The sequence below is a fragment of the Hyaena hyaena genome, unplaced genomic scaffold (assembly GCF_003009895.1).
Source record: "Hyaena hyaena isolate Hyena2069 unplaced genomic scaffold, ASM300989v1 scaffold_431, whole genome shotgun sequence".
Classification (NCBI taxonomy): domain Eukaryota; kingdom Metazoa; phylum Chordata; class Mammalia; order Carnivora; family Hyaenidae; genus Hyaena; species Hyaena hyaena.
The window spans coordinates 1,087,313-1,113,156 of record NW_024081055.1 but is presented as its reverse complement, the minus strand read 5'-3'; the positions used below and the strand labels follow the sequence as shown (position 1 = coordinate 1,113,156).

Here is a 25,844-nt window from a genome sequence, read left to right as displayed (position 1 = left end):
GATGAAGTGCTCTGAAGGGAGATGTGCCCGGCAGGCCGGTGGAAAGGGCGCTGCAGGGCTGCAGCAACAGTGCAGATCTGCAGAGAGGGCTGGGAGCCATCAGCATGGGGGTGATGAATAAAGACCCATCCATTAGTTCATCCAAGTGTGTGCCACACTTATACATGGGGGGGATACTGCAGTGACTAAGAGGCAAAGATCTCCGCTCTCAGGTGGGGACAGACAATGAACAAACCGGTAAAATACAACTTAGAGAAAAACAGACTAAGGGATAGGGAGCGGAGCAGGTGGATGTGATGTGGGTGATCTGCAACCTCAAAAACGATCATTCAAAGCAGATCATCTGAGCCAAGACCTGAGGACGTGAAACAAAGCCAAATGTAATAGCTCGGGGTGAGGCTGGAGGGTTCTATGTACAAAGAACAGCAAGTACAAGAACAACTTGGAGATTTAGAAAGGTGAATGACCTGAAGGGAAGAAGAAAGGTGGGTGGAGGTAAGAGTGAAAGAGGAAGACACAAACATGGTGAAGGAGCCAGAGACAGCTTATAAGGAAGCCGGGCACATGGAGTGGGATGTGTCCAGAAAGGAGGGGAAAGGCTGACAGCTCCCAGTGCCTCGACAAACAAGGTGAGGAGGGAGAAGGCGACAGTGGTTTGAAATGTCAACCACTCGAGACTTGAAATGAGAAACTTCCAAAGTTGCTGAAGGCTTATACAGAAGGCTAAACAAGCCACTTGTGTAGAAAGGTGAATAGTGTATTTGGACTGCTAGTCTAAGAATATTAGTGAGAGAAAGAAGGGAGAGGATGAAGATGTGAAGGGCGGCCAAAGTGCAAGCTCACTTCTGAGGAGGAGGTTACACCTGGCAGCATAGAAAGGACGAGAAAGCAGGGAAGGAAGGCCACAGAGACGGCCACCATCTAACCTCACAGCACACCAAGAACATGGTAATGCCTGACCTGTGTAGGCGTGCCGTGTAGGGTAGGCTCACTGTGTAGACACACTGTTGTACACTCACTGTGTAGGCACACATGTAGGCTCATTGTATAGACATACTATATAGACACACTGTAGATGGACTAGGATAGGTTGTAGGGGCACTGCATTGACACACTGTGTAGGCTCCCTGTTGGAGTGTCACTGCATAGACACACTGTGTAGGCTCCCTGTGGGAGAGTCACTGCATAGACACACTGTGTAGGCTCCCTGTGGGGGATTCACTGTGTAGACACACTGCGTAGGCTCCCTGTAGGAGATTCACTGTGTAGACACACTGCGTCGGCTCCCTGTGAGGATTCACTATGTAGATACACTGTGTAGGCTCCCTGTGGGGGATTCACTGTGTAGACACACATGGTGTAGGCTCCCTATGGGGATTCACTGTGTAGATACACTGTGTAGGCGCACTGTGGGGAATTCACTGTGTAGACACACACGGTGTAGGCTCCTTGTGGGGGATTCACTGTGTAGACACGCTGTGTAGGTACACTGTGGGGCCCTAAGAGGGGCTCCTGGCCAGAGGCGACCTTGCCGGGGGTTCCTGACACACATCTCTGCTCGGCTGCCCCAGGGGTGGAGGAAGCAGCGTACCCGGAGCCCACTCACACTGTGGCACTCTGAGTCGGACGCCCTCCTCCAGGCTCTGGGTCTCAAACCCACAAATTTAGAGAGAAAAGAAAGATGTAGGATTTCTGGCTGGAACCACAGTCCATGACTGATGATCTTGATGGGTGTAATCCTAGTCAAGTCAAACAGACTTAAAATCACTCCTAGGGTGACTCAGCAAGATTTTTTCTTGACAGGATCTGTCAGAGACTATTACGTCTGAGCAGCCCTCAGGTTCCTGTCCCGGTGAAGGCAATGCCGATTTCCCGGGAACGGCAGTGTCTGCTCCACAGCCTCCGTCCCTACTGGTGACACGTCCTCTCGGCCAGAGCGCCCCTTAACACCCTCTACAATAGTGAGCAAGAGACCCTCTCTTCTGGGAATTTCTCACACCAGACTCCCCCTCTGCACAGTACAAGTACACATCCCTCCTCACCAAGTGGCGGTGACCGGTGACAGATGACTACGCAGCTTGCTGCAGCCCCGACTTCACGCCGACTCAGCCACACACGGCATCACGGCGTCCTGACTGCAGGACGGCTTCCGAAGAGAAGCCGACACAGTCCCCCACACACCCCGCAGTGACCCCACTTTACAAGTACCCGCATTGGAGGAGGGAGTGAAGATGCGTGACAGGGAGGAGACACCAGAGAGAACAAGGTCCCAGGGGAAACACAAAGATACGGGGTCAGGGAGTATATGCAAAAAGTGTCTTTGTATAGGTGTTTTATAGTTTACAAACCACTTTCCCCCTTATCCCTCAGAATCCTAACAATAATCTTAAATTTAGAGGAAGATACAATATTTCTTGTCGGTGTAGGAGGAAAACCTGAGAGACGGCGGAGCCAGGCCCCATGGTGGGTGTAGGGCCGCCTCTCTGCCCCGCGGCCTGAGGGCAGGAGCCAACAGCAAGCACAGCCAGACTGCTGCCACGAAGAGGAGCCCTGTGGAGTTCACGCAGAGCCTCCTTGGTTGAGGCTCTCTCTCTTTTTAAAAAGGCGCACGGCTGGGGCGACGGGCTGCTCATCAGTGGAGTGTGTGACTTTGATCTCGGGGTTGTGAGTTTGAGCCCCACACTGGGGGGTAGAGATTACCTAAACATAAAATCTTAAAAAAAAAAAAAGAAAAGAAAGAAACTTTAAGAGCATGGCAGCTTATTTACTCCTGCAAGGGAATATTCCATTTCAAAGATGTCAGGCTACCGATGTGCTGACAAACAAAGTGCATCATCTCCCCATTCTAGTTCTGCCCAAAGTGGGGAAAACTGTGAAGGGAGAGATTGTATCGATGCACACACTCCGCAGCAAAACGTTTCTGGACTATGACTAAGGATTATCATATTAAGAAAGGTAAATAAAAAATGTTCCTTTCTTCACAAATTCATGGATTTGTGCTTAATAATTCAGCACCCAGCCTTTTAGTGTTATGCCAAACAAGAAAACTTGGTGCTTTCTAGTGCTATCCTAAGAAATCACCCCAGGATATTTTCACACAGCTAACACTCAAATAGGTAATTAGAAAATGCTATGAGAAAAGTAAGACTATCCCGTCTGAATATTCTCTGATTACTGCCTGAGAAGAGGTTCAAACTGGCACAAGGGGTCAAGAGAGCGAAGTAGGAAAGAGGAAGCCCGGCTGCGCCCCGGGCTGACACAAACTTCGGGGGCCTCCCTGTCGAAGACACCGCGGTGTTATTTAAAGGGACAAGAGAAACTGCACGTTCATTCACGTGAGGATGTCTTACCATGAGATTCAAGTCCAGCTCCCTGTGCCAGCCCATTGTCATAGGACTGAAAGAGAAAAACATCGTTCAGTTTAACAGGGAAATGATAATAAATAAGTCCTCATTATCCTAATCTTTTGTTTCCTGGTCCACTTTTATTTCTCTCTTACAGCTTCTAAAATACTCTTTCCCACAAAGGGGGAGTTCTAGTATTTTCAAGTACCCGGTCTTGTCTTACCCCTGAAATCACTAAACGCATACAGTTTGCACATCATCTGAGACAGATCGTTCACACGGCATCTACAGATTTGATTTCTACCCAATAAAAAGCCCCAACCCTTATTCTTTTCCTTCATACAAGTTTAAGGAAAATGGAGATTCGGTACTCATAAATTATTATAAACATGAAACAAGTCTATTTTGAGGTTTTTGGGTAGCCAAGGATCAGAGTGCCGGCCTACATTTGCTCTCCCCACATATTCTGCAAAATCAAAACAGAACAACAATGCGACTATATAAAAATGAAACCTTAGCAAAGCTGGAAGTCGCACACAAGCTGTAAATTATCTGTCTACAGAAAAAACCATCAAATCCCAGCAAGCCACCTCTCACATCCTGCCACCCCTCTGCAGAGAGCAAAGGAGGCAAATGGAAAATCATGAGGAAGGGAGCGGAGGGGAGCCTGAGTCTGATCTAAAACTGCTGCCAAAAGAAGAAGGTCCATCCTAAGGGTGAAGTACAGGCAGTCTTTGCTTTGTGCTTTTCCAATATGCACAAAGTCCAGGTACCCTAACTTAAACAACATGGTATGGGTTCAAATTTCAGTCCCTGTGGTGTATGAATTGTGAGCAACTGCAGAGTACGGTGTATGAATTGTGAGCAACTGCAGAGTACAGACTCGCTGCTAGCACCTTAGTTCACAAATCGCTACATGAGTAACAGATGTGCATCACGATTGGTATCCAATCCCGTCCTCTTTTTCAAAGTCTGTCAGTCACGGGTCACCGCACGTATTATTCAGTTCACTCACGGACAGCGGAGCGTATGGCTGTGTTGTCTCTTTGTCTCAGTAACAAACCCAAAGGACTTTTTCCAAAGAGACATAAGAACCAAATGAATAGATTGGCCACCAAAGATAAAAATAATGAATAAGCAATAAAGAAAGGAAAAGCAGTACCACTAGAAGTGAAAATGAGATCAAACACGGAGTTTAGAAACGGCTGATCACAGGAATGTGGACACACCGCTGTCCGAGACCAGATATGGCATCAGAAGAGTAAGTGACAGCAGAGTATCTAAGTGGGGACAGTGGCCGTGATGACAATGATGGAAACGCTCTAGAGAAGGGAGGCTGGCACAAAACCTCACGGGAAAGGAATCCTTGGAGTTATTTCACAACAACGACACCACAAAAGATAAAAGGTTGGAAGCTGCTACAAACCTAGGAAGGAGTCTGATCATGGACTATGACAGAAAAAGGTATTCACTCCACAGCCTAAGTTACATAAAGAAAACAAGGTAAACACTGTTCAAACGACTCCTTCTCCTTCTCCCTCCCCCCCATATATACTTTTTTCCCAAAGAAAACACTTTAACTCTCAATATTTCTAATGTTTTAAGTTATAGTGTACTAAATATTGGTTTTACTACTTACAAAATTCTCTGTACATCTATAACTGCTAGAGAGTTTGACATTATAGCAAAAAGCTGGAGTAGGTCATAGACCAGCAATGATCCCCCAACCCCCTCCCCCACGCCTTGTGACTCAGGTCACTGTCCACACTTTGGCCGGTGCGGCCACGGTCTCTGTCACGGGCGGCTCCACCGTGCAAAGCGAGCGCTGCCTGGACTGCGTGAGTTCTGGGAGAACAGAGCACTGACTGCCGGGAAGGACTTCAGAGTCTACTGCACTCAGAGGGCATGACTCTGGGGAATCGACCTAACAAGGAGGGGAGACGGGCCCTCAGCAGATCAGGTAATAAAGGACACTCAAAGGAGCAACATTTAGAGACCCTGAGAAATAAAAGAACCTCTTTTCTGCCAGAAAATCATGGCACATACAACATCTTCCCCAACATGAAAAACACAAATAAAACCACCACAAAATCAAAGTCCACAAAAACTCATTAAAGAAATCACACTTAGTTGATTGAAAAGAGTGCACTTTTTTTTTTTTTTAATGTTTATTTACTTTTTGAGAGAGGGTGCGAACAAGCCAGTAAGGGGCAGAGAGAGAGGGAGAAAGAAATCCCAAGCAGGCTCTGCACTGTCTGCGCAGAGCCCGATGTGGGGCTCAATCTCACAAACTGAGTTCATGACTGGAGCCGAAACTGAGTCGGAAACAACCAACTGAGCCACCCAGGCACCCCAAGAGTACACTCTTGAAGTAACTCTGGAATGAAAACAAAGCAAATGGATGAAAACATCTCGGTGTATGCAAATCTGCCCGTCTCTCCAAAATGGCCATAAAGCAGAAGAAAACTGTAATACAGCACCCCAAACTCAGCTGCTGATTATCAAGCAAGCAGGTGGAGGTATGAAAAGGAAATTGAAAATTTAGAACAGAAAGGACAAAGAGTAGGAAGAAATAAAGTTCAGTGACTGCAGGAAAGAAACAGAAGAAAATAAGGAATAATAAGACCAAGGAATAATAGTCTCAAAAGAAAAGACAATAAGGGGCACTGAAGAAAAGGCAGAAAACAGAGCAGTAAAAAGGGTCAGAGAGAAAATGACTGAAATGAAAGACAAGCAAAGAAGACAGAACACACACAAAATTGGAGTACCTAGAGAACAAAGCCAAATAATGGACTGGAACCTGGGGTTAGGTAACTATGGGCTACAGGCTAAATGTGGCCTGTGGCCTGGTTCTGCAGAGTTCTGAGAGTGCAGAAAATGGTCAAGGTCACTCATAATAAAAGAAATGCAAATTAAAAATACACTGAGTGAGTATTTTTCACCCAGAAGATTGAGAAAAATAGGACGACAACTTGTTCCACTGAGAGGCAGTGTGGAAAAGGCACTCTCCTACAGTGCTGGGAATTTAAACTGGTCTAACCCTTTTTGGAGAGAAAATGGCAACATCTGATAAAATTACACATGCATTTTCCTTTAGATGAAAAAACTGCAGGGGCGCCTGAGTGGCTCGGTTGGGTGCCCAACTTTGGCTCAGGTCATGATCTCACAGTTGTGAGTTCAAGCCCCACGTTGGGCCCTGTGGTGATGGTTCAGAGCCTGGAGCCTGCTTTGGATTCTGTGTCTCCCTCTCTCTCTGCCCCTCCCCTACTCATGCTCTGTCTCTGTCTCTGTCTCTCTCAGACATAACTAAACATTAAAAAAAAAAACCCAAAAAACCGCACTATTAGGAATTCATTCTGAAAATCTATCTCCAACACATAAATGCATATACAGATGGTTATTAGTTTCAACATTGTTAATATTTGGAAAATATATGGTTCACATACAGAATAGTTAAAAAAAAACTCATTCAAAGAATGGAGTACTATGAAACTAAGTATCTATGGTGTGCTACCTTTTGATGAGAAAGGGGAAAAATGTACACATCTGAGGGAGCCTGCGTGGCTCAGTTAGTTAAGCATTCAAGCTCAGGTCATGATCTCATGGTCTGTGAGTTTGGGCCCTGCATTGGGCTTGTGCCGACAGTACAGAGCCTGCTTGGGACTCTCTCTCTCCTTTCTCTCCCCTCCTCCCCTACTTGTGCTCTCCCTCTCTCTCAAAATAAGTAAGTATGCTTTTAAAAAAATGTCCATATCTGCTCATCCAGAAGAAATACAGGAAGTCCAAACCAAACACTAATGAGGTTGCTTCCCTACAGGGTGGTGGTAAAAACGAGTGGTAAATACTGGAGTTAGGAAGGGGGCGAAGACAAAAGGGACAGGAGACAGGGAGTTAGATATCTTGGAATATCACTTTTTGTACAGCTCTCACTTTCAGAACTAAGTCACTATTTCAAATATTAAGTACATTTTTAAAAAAATCAACAAAATTGGGGGAAACCCTAAAATGGAGCCCAAACAGAAACAAACTTAACTACATTTAAAAATAGACAGCATAACCATAGTAAAGGGGGGGAAATAAAAGAAGTAACTTAAGTATTTCTTAAATATGGTATTTTGATTATATACCGTCAGGTTCAAATCAAACAGGCAATGTATTCTGGGTAATGGGAACCAGGTTGATTGCCATCAGAGAAGGGAAATACAAAAAAAAAAAAAAAAAAAAAAGGAGGATTAAAAAGGAACTCTGTGGGGGGAGGGAGCCTGGGTGGCTCAGTCAGTTAAGCATCTGACTCTTGGTTTTGGCTCAGGTCATGATCTCAAAGTTCCGGAGATTGAGCCCTACACTGGCCTCTAACTGACAAAGCAGAACCTGCTTGGGATTCTCCCTCTCCCTCTCCTTGCCCCTCCCTTTCTCCCAACCCTGTCAAAAAATAAATAAACATTAAAAAAAAAAAAAAGGAATTCTGTGGTGTTGGACTAAAATCTGAGACATCAATAGGACTCATGACTTTTAATATATACATAAAGTAACGGGTACACGTAAGGGCGAGGGGGTGTCTGTGTACAGACGCAGGCGTGTACACATTTCCTAGCTTGGCCTGCTGAGAGAGGGTCTAGAAGCAATGCTACCCAGAACCATGATCACAGCCAGGGCCCCAATTCTCATTTCTACACACCACCCTCCAATAAGAACCAGGCGTCATTGAAGAAATGACCATTGCAGGGCTATGGCTAGGAAAGGAAAAGATGAACCTGGACTATCTTGTGCCAGAAAGCAAAGGGCTGCTCAAAGAATACAGGAGGAGAGACAACAGAAGGCACACGCATCTGCTTGAAGAGCTTCTCACTGGCTGCATCTGGGACAATCTGACCATTCAAATAAATCATGATAGTAACAGGTAATAGCCCATTGGATCAAATAAGAATCTAGAGTGCAAAGTGATATAGATAGAGATAAAGAGAAGGCTTTTTCTAAAAGCAGAATTTCAGCTGAAAATTACAGAAGAAGTGACAGAGCTAGAAAACCAATGGCATACCAACACTAGCAGACCAAAAAATCTATTAGCCAGTCAGTCTTATTATAGTTGGATAAAAGTCTGATGAAGGACAGATTATTTAATGGTCTCCAAAATATCTTGCCACAAGATAATGAATCCTTAAAGTGGAAAATGCTGTCTCTACAGAGAAAAATATGGCATACACCACCTTAATCGAGTCCTCAAAAGCTACTGTCACTGGTAATAGGGCAAGTCAATATGCTACACTTCCAAATACAACACGCTGAGGAGAACACAGGGTTATTACCTCCCTGGTGTTCGTGGCAAACCATGTCATCACCCATCCTTCTACAGAACAGAAATCTCCTTTTCTTTTAAAACTCCTTTAAGACACTGTTCTTTCTGACTCCATAGGCTTTTAAAATGTGTGCTACTGCAGATTCTATAAAATCTGATCTACATTTACGCATTTAATTTAAAAAATTTCATTCCTCTAAGAAATTAATTTTCATTTTGAAATACTAAGTGAAAGGTGAATTAACAGCCCCAAATAGTCTAATTTATGAAACTAAAACCTTTGTATTTGGGAAGTAATAAACCTGGGAAGCAACATTTCTACGTCTCCAGTTTCAGAGAAGAGACGAAAAAGTAGAGTAAAGGAAATTCTGGCTGAGACTAAGCTTTCCTTACTACTGCCAATGAGAATATTAAATTGTACTGAGAAAGAATAACATTTCCATTTGATATTCTCCTTAAAATAAACCTTAGACTGAAAAAAAAAAAGAGACATCAAAGTATTAACAAAAATGATCCAAAAATCTATTGCTGGCCCAGTCAGTCTTGTTATATTTGGTTCCTGCTAGTCAGATGACTTCTGGAACTCCCACTACACACCAAATATAGTCTCATCAAAGACCATAAATTTCCATTATGCTTGGCCAGGGCTCTCCACTGACCCCTGCTAGGCCAGGTTATCAAACATGTGCCTTCAAGATTTTGCTTCTGTTTTCTTCTAGGGCTGACCAATCTCTTTCTAGTAAAGACATTTGTTTCTTTAGACACAAATTACATTTAAATTTTAATGGCCAATGAATCAATCTGCTCTTCACAATTATTTCTATATGGCCGTTCGGATTACACATCATATCTAAAAAGCAATCTTACTAACCTGATTTCCAGAATCTTAGTGGAAGAGAGATGAGACATGTATTATACTGCAGCCCCTATATAGCAGCAATAATGACCTATTATTGTCGATTTATCAAAGTAACTCACCATACTTCTTCTAATGTAATTGATGGCTTTTTTCACATCCATGCCAGACCAGTTATTGAGCATATAGCAAATGCAGGAAGCACAGTATACAAATCGCATGTCATTTTCACTGCCTTCGGGGACTGCGCAGAAGCTGGATGGAATAACAGTATGACGTATGATTACATCGCCAGAGAATTTGTTTTTTATTTTCTTGCAGGGTGGGTGAGAAACACCTGCTTCGGGTCTTTCCTCACAGAAAAACCCACTATTAACTATGGATTTAAAAACCATTTCTACTTGTATTAATAAAAAGGACCAGTAACTCGAAAAATATAAAATGGCCTCTAAATCACCCTCTGCTCCGTACTACTGATTCTGGGTGGCTCTCCACACTACCAGTTTCTCCTTCCCGGATGGCACCGCTCACAGTGAGTTTATTTGCTCCCTACCGTGGACAGTCATGGTGCGCTAGCCTGAGAATGAGGGAAAAGGAGCAGGTAAAACATAGGATCTACTGAGTCCTAAGGAATTCCAAACCCAAGTTCTGATGTGTGAAATTTCTTCTAAATGTGTATATAGATAACCACTAACTGATCATATGGTACTGTAAGTTTTTTTTACCAATTTCATTAGTTTTAAGGGAAATAATAGTCTGTGTCTGGAATCTATTTCTTTATTTATAAACAGGGATAAAGGGGCAGTAACCAAAGACTACATGGAAACTTTGAGGTATTAGTCACATATGCTGGCTAAGGTAAAGGTTCAGTTTTGTAATATTTTCAATTAAGGATAATTTATCTTATATGTCTACATTAGTCTTCCCCTCACCAAGAGTGGTAGGTTTTTAAAAAAATTTAATTGTATTTATTATTTGCTTTGACAATAATCTTTATTTTTCAGTTAATTACACTGGTGTTTTAAGGTTTTAAGTGAACTCTACAACCAACATGGGGCTCGAACTCACAACCCTGAGATGAAGAGTCACATGTTCCACTGACTGAGCCAGCCACACTCCCTGAGAGCAGCATTTTTTTTTTTTTTTAAGTTTATTTATTTATTCTGAGAGAGAGAGGGAGAGAGAGAATCCCTAGCAGGTTCCCCCATGCTGCCCGTGCAGAGCCTGATGTAGCGCTCAATCTCACAAACGAGGTCATGACCTGAGCTGAAACCAAGAGCTGGATGCTTAACCGACGGAGCCCCCCTCTCCAGGTGCTCCCCGAGAGCAGTGTTTTTAAACCCTGACAGGAAAACGGAGCTCTTAGTAGATGGAGCACTGCCCTAACAATATATCAGAATTTGTTTACAAAATCTTTTCCCTAAACAGTATCACTACTGCTCTGTCATTTTCTAGATTTGAAAACAATTTTCCCCTTAAAACTCTAGACGTTACATATAAATCACCAAATGCTATTAAACACACTAAGTTCTTTTTCTATCCTTTATAAATGTCATTGAAACTACCTACACTAGAATATAATATTCAATGTTCATCCCTCTCTTCCCCCAATCACTGTCTTAAGTAATAAAAGTTCAGACTAAATGTATGCTTTCTTCAAAATATCCATTTATGGGGCGCCTGGGTGGCTTAGTCGGTTAAGCGTCCTACTTTCGCTTAGGTCATGATCTCGCGGTTCGTGGGTTCGAGCCCCGCGTCGGGCTCTGTGCTGACTGCCAGCTCAGAGCCTGGAGCCTGTTTCAGAGTCTGTGTCTCCCTCTCTCTCTGACCCTCCCCTGCTCACGCTGTCTCTCTCTCTCCTAGAAATAAATAAAAAAATATTAAAAAAAAAAAAATAAATTAAAAAAAATCCATTTTTTTCACCCAGAAGATAAATTAAAATTGATCCTAAAAAGGAAACCATTCAACTACTTATTTATGAATCTTTTTTTTTTAATGTTTTATTTATTTCTAGGAGAGAGAGAGAGACAGCGCGAGCAGGGGAGGGTCAGAGAGAGAGGGAGTCACAGACTGAAACAGGCTCCAGGCTCTGAGCTGACAGTCAGCACAGAGCCCGACGCGGGGCTCGAACCCACGAACCGCGAGATCATGACCTAAGCGAAAGTCGGATGCTTAACCGACTAAGCCACCCAGGCGCCCCTACTTATTTATGAATCTATTTACTGTGTCAGTTAAAAAGAGAGAGGAAAAAAGGAGTTCTGCTAGTGTGATTTCTCTTTACTCATATAAGATATCTTGAATTTTTTTTTTTTTGATTAGGCATTTATGTATATACAGTCAACTTCAGGTGATTCTAATAAGGGTTTATGATAAACCCTAACGTATTATATCCATTTTTTACTTCTACAAAATTTTTCCAAGAAAGAGAGAGAGAAAGAAAAAGAAAAAAAAAAATCAAAGAGTGCCCCATACCTTCCATCTTCCAGCTGAAGGGCTCTCAAGCCTGCTAAGCAAGCTTCCTTATTTACCCGGCTTAGGTCATCTCCAAGAATAACTAAGCACGAAAGGCCAGTGTAGGTCATTGCTATGTGGCCACTATCATAGGGATGAGCTGTTCCAGGATTCTAAATTCAAAATAAACATAATGTTAATGAGCTAGTAAACTGAAAACTTACTTTATTAAGTAATCTAACGCGAGGTTTCAGGAACTAGGAAAATGCAATATTTAAACTGATTTGTATGGACACCTGACTGAAAAAGCAAGCCTCCATTTTACAGGCCTCAATGGAAGTATAGTCACATACTTTCCAGGATACACAATTTTTACATTTACCCTGCAAACCTAAAGCTTTTCAGAAGTAGTGCTTATACACAAATATAATTTGTACTTCATATGTCATCTACCATTTCACTTATAACGAGTCTCATGAAGAAGTCAGAAAAGCATACAGCCTTTCAAACAAAAAAGATTTATAAAGGACATAAAAATTCTATACTGTACAAACCCAAATTAAAAACCACAGAAACCACCATATAAAAATATTACAGAACAATACAGTTGAGAAACCTTATTCTGCTCCCATATACAGTTTAATTATGAGTCTCTAAAAAATATTAGCACTTAGACTAACAAAAAGAAGAAAAACAAAAGCAAAGAGCTCTGTTACTAAAACTGAAAAAGTCTCTAGAAGTAATACAAATATAACTTTTAAAATTCAGAGCCCAACGCATCCTGCTGGCAGAGAGTGTTCTGGGGGACTGTCACCGGCAAATGGCTGAGGCGGAGCTGAGAAGTCCCACCAGGAAGCACTACCACGTTGTGCTGGATTAGTTTTACCTCTCTGACTGTTTCAACAAAAGATGATCACAGTTTTCAAAGATCTCTTAAGCTACAAAATACGTGACTCCTATAGGAACCGGTGGAGACTCTAGGCACGGGCACTGACACTCATAAAATCTGGATTTAAAAGAAGTGTTTATTATGTCAAGTAACTTGATGTTCCACAATATACAAAGCGTTCAGAGTTTTAGGGGCACTTGGGTGGTGTACATGGTTAACTGTCCAACTCTTGAGCTCGGCTCAGGTCACGGTCTCACAGTTTGTGAGTACGAGCCCCACGTCAGGTTCTACGCTGATGGAGTGGAAACTGCGTGGGATTCAGTCTCTCCCTCTCTGCCCCTCCCCTGCTTGTGCGCTCTCTCTCTCTCTCTCTTAAAATAAACTTAAAAAAAAGCACTCAAGAGTTTTACAGTTAATTTCAAATAATCACCTGATCCTATGAATCACTTAAAAAAAAAAAGATTTCACCTGAAAAATGTAAGATTTCACACTATACTAATTTATGTAAGTTTAAGAATATTTTAAGTTTTTTTTTTAATTGCGGTATAGTTGACACACAACAAAGAACATTTTAATTTTGAAAGAATAAGACTGTATTTTAAAATTCATCTCTCAGGGCGCCTGGGTGGCTCAGTCGGTTAAGTGTCTGACTTTGGCTCACAGCATGATCTCATGGTTCGTGGGCTTGAGCCCCGCGTCTGGCTGTGCTGACAGCTAGCTCAGAGCCTGGAGCCTGTTTCAGATTCTGTGTCTCCCTCTCTCTCTGACCCTCCCCTGCTCAGGCTGCCTCTCTCTCTCTCTGTCTCTCTCTCAGAAATAAATAAAACATTAAAAAAAATCAAAATTCATCTCTCTCAATGGTTTGCCTTCTATTTCAGTTTAGGTTCATGAATAATCGCTCCAAATTCTAGAATAACTGTTCAGCAGGAAAGTGAAGTGAAGCTTGTGCCAGGTTTTGGTTCAAGCAGACTCCTCACCTACTAAAATAAATGTAACTTTGGGGCGCCTGGGTGGCTAAGTGTCATTCAAGTCATTGATCTCACGGTTCATGACTTCGTGAGAGCCGTGAGTCGGGCTCTGTGCTGACAGCTCAGAGCCTGGAGCCTGCTTCGGACTCTGTGTCTCCTTTTCTCTCTGCCCCTCCCTTGCTCAAGCTCTGTCTCTCTCTCTCAAAAATAAGTAAAATATTAAAAACAAAATTTAAGAAATTATAATAAACATGAACTTCTACAACTGCTGAAACGTGTCAGATCTTGGCTCTACTATACTCGCTGGCCTGCCTCATTCTTCCTTCTGGAATGTGGATATTAGTATCTCCCTCATGAGGTTACTGTGAGGATTAAATAAGTTACTGGGATAAAGATGCTAGTCATCTTGGTGACGATGCAAACACAAGGCAAACACCCAAAGGGCTAGTGCTTCTTGGGAGTCATGAACTAGGGTCCTGGAACCACAAAGCAGGAAATCACATTATTTTTCTGTTCACTGACCTTTTGTGGTTTCTCACAGAACAAGTTTGCACAGTGTTCAAGACCTTCTAAAATCTGACCCCACCCCAGCCTTACATCTACAATTCCTTATACTGTCTTATAAACATGCCAAACAAATTTCCATCTTGCTAACACTTTCATTCTGAGTTCCTCCCTACAGCTTAAACTCTGGTACTCTGGCTATTCTATTCCACATTTCTAACAGCTTTTTCCAACCCACACAGTGCATCTCATTTTTTGGTACTTAAAGTAAACATCTACTATGTTAAAAGCACTGAGGGGAATCCAAACAGAAATCAAATGTGGAGCTTAACCTTAGGGGCAGAAGATCAAGTAACTATAATACGAAGTAGAATATAATAAACGTCATGAGGGAGATAAAGTAACACAAAGATTTAAATTAAGGATCCTTGTCTGTACCAGAAGAGGAGCTTGGAGGGAGGGTAGGGGAGGGGAGGTGCTTCTATATAGGTAGAAGAAAAAGTCAAAGCAATGCAGGGAAAGAAAATCCTGGGTATTTAGCAGGTACTGGGGACAGCAGAGAATACGGAATCTGTGAAGGAGAACAGCGAGAAGGGTAGGTGGAGAGGCTCTGTCAGCGATTCTCACAAAGTCCTCTACGGCCACGGAAGGCCCTGGGCATTTATCAGGCAGGGCGGTTTGGCGATTTTGGAAGAACAACTGGCACACTGCTGTGTTTATGTACCGCATGGGGCAGACCCGCATGTCTCCTCAGATTCTCGTGGACTCTGACCCGACTACTCCTGGGGGCCTACGTGTGTTCCCAGGAGTCTCCTGCTCCTTCCACTGCTCAAATTCAGATGCATGCGACGTGGCACAGAGTGGGACCCAGCCTCCCCAGAAGATGCCAGGGGTGTTGGTGAATTAGGGACAAAAATGGGTTTCGAGAGACTCAGTAAACCAAAGCAAAACAATTTTTCTTTCAAATCTTATTCCTATTATTTAAAAAATGTCGATGGGTGGTGCCTGGGTAGCTCAGTGAGTTAGGCATCAGACTTTAGCTCAGGCTGTGATCTCGCAGTTTGTGAGATGCAGCCCTGCATCGGGCTCTCTGCTGTCAGCGTGGAGCCCCCTTTGGATCTTCTGTCCACCCTTGCTCTGTCCCTCCCCTACTTGCTTTCTCTTTCTGTCTCAAAAATAAACATAAACAAAGAAACAAATACATAAAAAATGTTGTGGGGAGGGGGTACAGGAAGGGGATGATCTTTTACAAGTGCTGTTATCAAAGCCCAGCATTACTTCCACAAGAGCAGGGGTGTATCTATCTAAGGCACGGCGCTGTAAAGCAGCTGTCATGGCCACACGGCACCCAGCAAGCCTGTCCAATGAGTGAAGGGAGAGCCGCCTTCTTCAGGACCAGCATCAGTGGGAAAATATTTCACGTGCAGGCAAAAGGGAACAGATTTTGTGAATTCTTTGTTTTTAGATTCCCTGCTAAAAGCAACGGGCACACACGTGACCGGAGACATCTTGGCACATTCACACAACCTTGACACAGGCAGGGTGATCTACAGCCTAAGGCAGAGGAAGAAAGCTGAAGCAGTGCCTCTATGAAATCATGTCGCCTTCTTCCAAATCACCGCTATTTATTCTAAAATTGGGAAGCAGAGTATGGAAAAAACAGGCAAAGGACAGTCTGCCTTTTGCCATTAAATGTCCTCAAATTCATCACTCCTCATGCGTCTTCAATCACTGCCTTGGCAAGAGCTTTTTGTTTTATTCTTAAGAAATGGGAGCCGAATATAAAGTCCTTCACTAACACAGAAGTTCACTGGCTTCCCAGAGAGTAAGCACCAAGCACACGAGGGCTGTACTTCCAATTTGCCAGGGGACTGCCGGTAATTCTGACACACACAAACAACAGGAGGAGAGACAGAATACTTGTGACAGGAGGAATTTCTGTGTGCACACACACTGCGAATAGTTCCAGGAAGTGGGGTGTCACTTTCCTTTAAGGAGTTATAGGTCACAATACACATTAGTCGACAATATCTAGCTGGGGTGAAACACAGAAGCCTGACTTAGTGTCATTTCTTAGTTTTTGTTCTCACTAAAATCCACCCACCTCCCCGCTCCCTGCTCCGGACCCAGACAGAACTCACCTTTGATGGGTTGAATGGAATACCCAGGTATGAAGAGCCTCGGAAACCACAGCGATTTAGATTGGATCCTAGAAAATAAAACCATGTACTTATTTAAAGTATATTTTACTTTTGAACAGACTCTAAAGCAGATCAATTATACATTCTTTCAGAAACTGAGTATTTTTTTATTTTTTTTAATTTTTTTTTTACAAATAGTTTATTGTCAAATTAGTTTCCACATAACACTCAGTGCTCATCCCCACAAGTGTCCTCCTCCATGCCCATCCCCCCCTCCCCCCCAACATCCATCAGTCCTCAGTTTTTGTCAGCATTCAAGAGTCTCTCATGGTTTGCCTCTCTCCCTTTCCCCCACCATTTCCGCCCTTCTTCTCCCCCTTGTTCCTCTGTCAAGTTCCTCCTAATCCTCCTATACGTGCAAACATATGATATTTGTCCTTCTCTGCCTGACTTATTTCGCTCAGCATAACACCCTCAAGGTCCATCCATGTTGCTACACATGGCCAGATTTCATTGTTTCTCATTGCCATGTAGTATTCCATGGTATAGATAAACCACATCTTCTTGATCCATTCATCTGTTGATGGACACTTAGGCTCTTTCCATGTTTTAGCTATTGTGGAGAGTGCTGCTATGAACATTGGGGTACATGTGCTCCTATGCCTCAGCATTTCTGTATCCCTTGGGTAAATTCCTAGCAGTGCTATTGCTGGGTCATAGGGGAGTTCTATTGTTAGTTTCCTGAGGAACCTCCACACTGTTTTCCAGAGGGGCTGTACCAGTTTACATTCCCACCAACAGTGTAGGAGGGTGCCCGTTTCTCCACATCCTCGCCAGCATCTAGAGTTCTCTGATTTGCTCATTTTAGCCACTCTGACTGGCGTGAGGTGGTATCTCAGTGTGGTTTTGATTTGTATTTCCCTGATGAGGAGGGATGCTGAGCATCGTTTCATGTGTCTGTTGGCCATCTGGATGTCCTCTTTGGAGAAGTGTCTGTTCATGTCTTCTGCCCATTTCTTCCCTGGGTTGTTTGTTTTTCGGGCGTGTAGTTTGGTGAGTTCCTTATAGATTCTGGATATTAACCCTTTATCTGATATGTCATTTGCAACTATCTTTTCCCATTCCGTTGGTTGCCTATTAATTTTCTGGGTTGCAGAAACTGAGTATTTTAGAACCATAGCTTTGTCAGTGTCTCCATTTTCATTCTAGCATGTTCCAGGTCTGTTCTCACTTTATGGGACTCTCATTTAATTTTCCAACCAGAGACAAAATAATGATTTCCTACCACATACTTTTAGTTTATAACATACCTCACTATGTGCAAAATGCTTTCAAACCTTTTCTATATGATTATTTTTCACGTGATCAACATATTCAATCCCTGTGTTATAGAGCAGAAAACAGAAGCTCAGAGGTTAAGTGACATGTTCAAAGTAACAATCAGTTAATAACACATCAGGATCTGGAATCCTAACTTCCCATCCACTGCCTTTTTACTTTAACTCACTGCTTCTTTATAGGTGAGCAAACTAAAGGTCTAAGCTGCTCTACTCACAAGAGTAGAGTACTTTGTATTTTATATTTTTTGCATATATGTACTTTGTATTTTAAATTTTTTTATTTTATTTATTAATTTTTGAGGGCGATAGAGAGAGTGAGCGGGGGAGGCATAGAGAGAAGGAGAGAGAGAATCCCAAGCAGGCTCTGCTGTGTCAGCACAGAGCTTGACGTGGCGTTTGAACTCACAAACCATGATATCATGACCTGAGCTGAAACCAAGAGTCAGTTGCTTAACCAACTGAGCCACCCAGGCACCCTGTACTTTGTATTTTAGTACTGGACAAACCTTTGTTCTGAGTCCAATGACCCACTCTGCTTTGTTTTTATTTTTTTATTTTAGAGAGAGCATGCATGTGAGCAGTTAAAGGGCTGGAGGCAGGGCAGGGTGGGGTGGGGGAGGCTCCATGCTCAGCTCAGAGCCCAATGTGGGGCTTGATCCCTAGGATCATAACCTGAGCTGAAATCAAGTCAACTGAATCACCAGGGCACCTCATGCACTCTGCTTTGAATCTTGAGAAAAGAAATACACTGGAAACTAAGTCACATCCATGAAAAGGAAGCCCTGTGCACTGGCAGAGGGAATATAAATTGGTACAGCCATTATGGAAAACAGTATGGAGGTTCTCAAGATATTATAAACAGAACTACCATATGATCCAGCAACCCCACCACTGGGTAGATATCCAAAGGAAACAAAATCACTATGTCAAAGAGATATGTGCACCCCAGTGATCACTGCAACATAATTTATAATAGCCAAGGCATGGAAACAACCCAAGTGTCTATCAACAGATGAGTGAAAAAAGAAAATCTCTCTCTCACAGAACACACAATGGATGAGTGGATAAAGACAATTTCACACACACACACACACACACACACACACACACAGAATGTTGGACCGTGAAAGAGGAAATTCTGCCTTTTGTGACAGTATGGATGCCACATGCAATAAGTCAGAGAGAGACAAATATTATATGTTCTCACTTATATATGGAATTTAAAAAGGCTGGACTATGGAAACACAGAGCGGAATGGTGGTTGCCAGGGGCTGGCAGAAATGGTGAGATGTTGATTTAAAGTGCAAACATCTACCTTTAAGATGAGTCATTTCTGGTGATCTAATGTACAGCATGGTGACTGTAATTAATAGGACTGTGTTATATACTTGAAAGTTATTAGGAGAGATCTTAAGTGTTGTTACTACACACACACACACACACACACACACACACGCATGTGGTATTTATGTAAGGGGACTGTGGTAATCATTTTGCAATAAATACATGTATCAAACATCATGTTGTATACTTTACACCTACATGTGTTATATGTCAACAATATCTCTATGAAGCTGCAAAAAAAAAAATAAAGAAAACTAAAAATGAATAGTTATACCCACAATAAGAAAATAGTTACGGTTTGACAGCTATAGATACAGAGAATAGAAATGTATCAGCAGACTGTACTGTATTGTTAATAAAAAAAAAAATCAAGTAGATTTATAAATAGGTTCTTATGTGAGAAACCAGTTTCATATCTTTTATGACTGGAACATGACTGATTCCTAATAACTGTTTTTCACTCTGTTATTTTTTTCAAATCAGGCACTCTATTCAGCTTTCGATCTCTCCTAATACTTAGAGCAGTAGCTTAAACATTAATTTCTTGCACAATTTAGGGAACTTTATCCACTAAATTTAAAATTCTCCACTAACCACCTTACCCCATTAACAAAAAGTTTTTGTAAAAGGCTATTATCTAAAGGTGATATTCATGAACACAGTTCTTTTATCTCTGCTAAAGACCTAAATGAGGAAGCCACTTAAGACTTGCCAATATGTAATAAGAGTCATAAAAAGGCTCAGCCTCTGACTGGATAGCGCTACATCTGAGAATTTACTCCTGGAATTCCCTGTATGAGGAAGGTCATACGCACAGAAGCACAGAAACACCCACTGCAGTATACACTGGTGAACATTTAGAAGCAACACATAAAGTCCAACAGGTTAAATATGATACTGTATCTCGTCAAAGGAACATGATACTGGTAATAAAATAATTAGAGAAAACCATGTAGTAGCATGAAGAAATGATCAAGTTGAGAGAAAAGGTAGGACAGATCATTTATATGATTATGATTATAATTAATCAAAGGATGCATATCAACAAAGCCCAGAGGGGAATAAACAAAATTATATTGTGTGGAATGAGAGGAGAGTGAATTCTGTTCTTTGTATCCGTCAGTGTTGCCATAACAAATTATCATGGAACTTATTAACTTGAAACCACACCCATTTATTATCTGGCAGTTCTGTTAAGTTCTGAAGTCCAAGATTAGCCTAACCAGCCTGGAATCGAGTGCCGGCAGAGGCTGTGCTCCCTACTGGAGGCTCTGGGGGACAGTCAGCCTCAAGTTCAGCTTGTCCGGCACGTGTGTGGGACAGAGTCTCCATGTCCTTGCTCACCGCCAGCTGGGGCCCTTGCCACTGCCCACACCTGGGCCCCTGGACCAAAGCGCCTGCAATGGGGCTGAAATCCTTAGGTCCTAGGGCCTACCCTATACATGGAACCCCTACAGATCATCTCCCCATTTTTGAGGTTTAAATCTCCCTATTTAAGGTTACTGACCAGTAGCCTTAACTTCGTATTCAAAGTCCATAGCGCTTAGTGTTTGAAGGAGTAGGGTACAGGAATTTGGGGGGGGGGCATCTTTAGAATTCTAACACTGCTTCCAAACTGGGTGTAATGTTAAACTTTTCTAAAAATAAACTGTCTTCCCCAAGTCATAGATGTCTTTATCCCTTTATCACCACTGGTTTTATTTAATCCCTCCTAATTAGGGGAGCAGCAGTGTCAAAGGTATACTTTCCCTAGGCCTAGCATTTCATCTGATGCCGACATTATCTTCCATAATATTATGACCTAAAATTTTTAAATGCTTTTTTCTTAATTCCCCTTAGGAATGCCCTTTTAAAGATTTTCCTCCTTTTTTAAAGAAAAATGTTTATTTATTGGGGTGCCTGGGTTAAGTTTCTGACTCTTGGTTTCCACTCAGGTCATGATCGCACAGTTCTCAAGTTCAAGCCCCACATGGGGGTCCGTGCTGACAGTGTAGAGCCCGCTTGGGATTCTCTCTCTTCTCTTTCTCTCTCTGCTTGCCCCTCCCCAACTTGTGCGCACGTGGGCAGTTTCTCTCTCAAAATAAATAAACACTTTTAAAAAACGTTAAAAATGTTTTTTAAGTGTCTCTTTATTGGGGGAGGCAGAGAGAAAGGGAGAGAATCTCAAGCAGGCTCAGCACAGTCAGTGCAGAGCTGGACAAGCGGCTCGATCTCAGAAAAAATAAACTTAAAAAAGGGAAAAAAGAAAGCTGTGCATCCATTTGGGTCTGAGTATATACTTCACTTAGGAAGCCTACCTAAGTCCCTCCCCAAAAGAGTCCTGCCTCAATGCTGATGGCTGCTGAACGACGGTTACTGAAGGTGGGGTAGCTGTGGCAATTTCCTACAATAAAACAATGCAGTTTGCCGAACGCCTGACTGTTCCTTTCAGGCTCTGCAGCATGTGATGCTGTTCAACAGAATTTTACCCACAGCAGAACTGCTTTCAAAATTCAGTCTTCTCTAAGAGATTAGAAATTAATTATATAAAAATCTTCAGGTATCTTTGAGTTAAAAGGCAAAGGTTTACACCCAAACTTAAAAAAAATGTTTTAAAAATGTTTATTTTTGAGAGAGAAAGAGAGCACACATGCATGGGGAAGGGACGGAGAAAGGGGGACAGAGGATCTGAAGCAGACTCCATGCTGACAGCACGAGCCCGATGTGGGGCTTGAACTCACTAACTGTGAGATCATACATGACCTGAGCCCAAGTCAGAGGGTTAATCAACTGAGCCACCCTGATGCTCCTACATTCAAATTTGTTAAAACTTCTGCAGTGAAGTCATAAAAAAAAAAAAATTTCAATCCTTTCAACTTCTGCCATCACTATCACCTAGGTTTATGTAATATTCTAAATCCTGTGTTGTTGGGGCACCTGGCTGGCTCAGTCAGTAGAGCATGTGACTCTTGATCTTGGGGTTATGAGTACAAGCCCCATGTTGGGTGTAGAGATTACTTAAAAATAAAATCTTTAAATAAATAAAATAAGTCCTATGCTGTCATTTCAACAATCTTCACAGCACTTTCACCAGAGGTAGATTCCACCTCAAGAAACTACTTTTTTTGCTCATCCATAAGGAGCAACTCCTCATCCGTTCAAGGTTTATCATGAGACTGCAGGAATTCGACCAGTAGGCTAAAGGACCAGTAGACGGACCTTTAGGCTCCGTTTCTGATTCTCCGGCTGTTTCCACTACACCTGCAGGGTCCTCCACTGAGGTTTAGGACCCTTCAAGGTCATCCAGGAGACCTGGAATCAACTTCTTCCAAACTCCTGTGAATGTTATTTTGACCTCCTGTGAGTTACAGATGGTCTCTGTAGTATCTAGACTGGTGAATCCTTTCCAGAAGGTTTGTAATTTATTTCACCTAGATCCGCCAGGATCTCCTTATGGCAGCTACAGCCTTAGAATGTATTTCAATAAGAGCTGAAAGTCAAAAAGACTTTCAGGCATGAAACAACATTAATCTCGTTGTACATCTTCATCCGAGCTCTTGGGTGACCAAGTGCACTGTCAATGAGCAGTAATATTTTGAAGAAAATCTTTTCTGAGCATATTCAGTAAACCATGTTGTACACAGATGTGCTGTCAGCCAGGCTTTGCTGTTGCATGTACAAGCACTGGCAGAGGAGATGCAGCACAATTCTTGAGGGCCCTAGTTTTCAGAAATGGTAAATGAGGGGCAGCTGGATGGCTCAGGGGGCTAAGTGTCCGACTCTTGTTCTTGGCTCAAGTCTTGATCTCACAGCTATTGAGTTCAAGCTTCAAATCGTCTCTGCCTTGACAGTGCAGATTCTGCTTGGGATTCTCGATCTCCCTTTCTCTTCGCCTCTCTCTCTCTCAAACATAAATGACTAAACATAAAAAAAGAGAAATGGTAAATGAGCACTGGCTTCTACTTACAGTTACCAAGTGCCTTAGCCCCTAGAAAGCTAGGCATGGACTTCTCTTCAGCTGGGAAAGTCATAGATGGTATTTTCTTCTAGAAGAAGGCTGTTTTATCTACACTGAACAGTTTTTTAGTGTAGCCACCTTCATGAATTATCTCTGCTAGATCTTCTGGATAACTTGCTGCAGAATCAGCACCTGTACTTTTATGATAACAGAGATGGCTTCTTTCTTTAAACCTCATGAACCAATGTCTGCCGGCTTCAAACTTTTCTTCTGTAGCTTCCTCACCTCTCAGACTTCATACAAATGAGAGAGCCTTGCTCTGGATTAGGTACTGACTTAAGGGAATGCTGTGGCTGAAAACTTTCACCACCAGCAATAAGGCTGTTGTGCTCTCCTATCATGCATGCTCTTCCGACTGAGCCAGCCAGATGCGCCTGGAATAGCACTTTTAATTTCCTTCAAGAACTTTTCCTTTGCACTCACAACTTGACTGACCGGCACAAGAGATCTAGCTTTTGGCCTGTCTAGGCTTTTGACATGCCTTCCTCACCAAGCTTAATCATTTCTAGCTTATGATTTAAAGTGACAGATGTGTGAACTCTTCTTTTTGTTTGAACACTGAGAGGCCATTGTGGGGTTACTAACTGGCCTGATTTCAATACTGCTGTGTCTCAGGGACTAGGAAGGCCTGAGGAGAGGGATGAAGGGGAACGGCTGGTCAGTGGAGCAGCCACAACACACACATTTATCAGTTAAGTGCACCATCTTCTATGGGCACAGTCTGTCCTGCTCCAAAACAATCTGAATAGTAACATCAAAGATCAGTGATCACGTGTCACCATAATACATATAACAAAAAAGTCTGAAACACTGAGAAAATTACCCATATGTGAAAGAGACATGAAATAAGCAAATGCTGTTGGAAAAATGGCACCAAGAGACTTGCATGACACAGGGTTGCCACAAACGTTCAATCGGTAAAAAATGAGGCATCTGCAAATCACGGTAAAGTGAAGTGCAGTAAAGTGAGGAATGCCTGTTAGTCAGGGTTTAAAAAAATGTTTCTGAATGAAATATCATTTCCTTACAGGTAAATGACTAAATGGCATGTTTATTTGCTCATTTCTATGCTGTTAGCTTATTTGCATCACTAACTGTTCTGAAAAGGCAGCAAACATACTGATGTTCAAAAATATCACCTAAGGTTGGGAGATGGTGGCATGGACACTTGGGAGTCAAACTCAAGATCCTATTCCTACTAGCTCTGTGTTCTACAGGCAAGTAACAACCTTTCTGAGCTTGTTCCTTCTATTTCTGAGCGAGGAACAGTAATGTACTGCAGGCAGCATTCTGCAGGGTTCCTACAAGTGTTAAAGGACACGCTCCTATTATGTGTATCACAGTGACCAAGGCGCAATAAACAGTAGCCACTTAAAGCCAATTCATTAGGTTTTAACAAAAGTGAAGTAAGAGGAAACTAACGGCAGCTTCCCTCTGAAATGGAGTTTCTCTAAAATAAAAACACCTGCCTCTCCTCCGTCTTCAAAAGAGTGCACACTGGTTCCTGTTAACATTTGCCTGCTATTGTGCTTTCGTTTATACTTCTGGTAAGCTTACCTGTTCATGATAATTATTAGTATAAACATGAAATTCATTCCAAATTTACAACTGGATGTATATTCAGGATAGTTTAAGGTTCCTTGGAGGTTATTAGACAGCGCCATCTAGTGCTCCTACTCAGTAGTAGCAAAATAAACTGCAAGTGGTTTGGGTCCCAACAGAATCAACTGCACAGTTTGAAAAAACAGAGTACATGACTCTTGGGTCCTAATGCAAGAGGAGTGGGGCCTGGACAATCATATATATATATGTGTATATATATATATATTTATATGTATATATATATATTTATATCTATAGATACATCTATATAAAATCCTAGGAGTGGGGCTGGACAATTATATATATATATGTTTATTTAATGTTTATTTATTTTTGAGAAAAAAATATATATAAAACAGTGCCTGTTTGATACGCAATCAGAATCGAGAACCACTAATGTGGTGAATGTATCCTCTACTATCAGAGCCACAAAGTCAAACTAGTTTAATTTTGTGACGTGGAAGCTGGCTTAGAGAGCAATACATCATAAAAATCCAGATTACTTCCGAAAAATGAAAGTGGGTACATGGGAAGAAGATTCAGCAAAATTGGGCATATGTACAGGAATATAATATGCATATGTGTTTATATGGGAGCATGTAGAGGGATGCATTATTAGAGAATGTGTTTAGCTGTTGACAAGAAAAAACCGTCCCTTGATTTGTCTTTATCTTTTGTGTCTGCTCATGGAAGACAATCTTTAAGCTACAAAGCTGACTCCTGCTTGATGATTGGGACACCTCTCAGTTTAAAACTTGGGGTTTTAGGGGTGCCTGGGTAGCTCAGGTGGTTAAATGTCCAACTCTTGATTTCAGCTCAGGTCATGATCTCACGTAGAGCCTGCTTAAGACCTTAGGATTCTCTTCCTCTGCTCCTCCCTGGCTGGCACGCACTATCTCTCAAAAAAATCTTTTATTTTTTTAAAATTATTTTTTAATGTTTATTTATTTTTGAGAAAGGGGAATGCACAGAGACAGAGGGAGACACACAATCCAAAGCAGGCTCCAAGCTCTGAGCTGTCAGCACAGAGCCTGACGCGGGGCTCGAACCCACAAGCCTTGAGATCACAACCTGAGTTGAAGCTGGACACTTAACCAACTGAGCCACCCAGG

At 42.3% G+C, this 25,844-nt stretch overlaps 1 protein-coding gene across 2 annotated transcripts in view; it reads right to left on the bottom strand.

Annotated features, from left to right (window-relative positions):
- PGGT1B (protein geranylgeranyltransferase type I subunit beta) overlaps window positions 1-25,844 on the bottom strand; it is a 61,823-nt gene that overhangs the window by 19,205 nt on the left and 16,774 nt on the right. For both annotated transcript variants that reach the window (XM_039252604.1, XM_039252605.1), the window contains exons 3-6: window positions 16,450-16,517; window positions 11,969-12,120; window positions 9,619-9,751; window positions 3,351-3,396 (exon numbers count right to left, since the gene is read on the bottom strand). In XM_039252604.1, coding sequence (XP_039108535.1) covers window positions 3,351-3,396; window positions 9,619-9,751; window positions 11,969-12,120; window positions 16,450-16,517 — 399 coding nt within the window. The remainder of the gene's footprint in view (window positions 1-3,350; window positions 3,397-9,618; window positions 9,752-11,968; window positions 12,121-16,449; window positions 16,518-25,844) is intronic.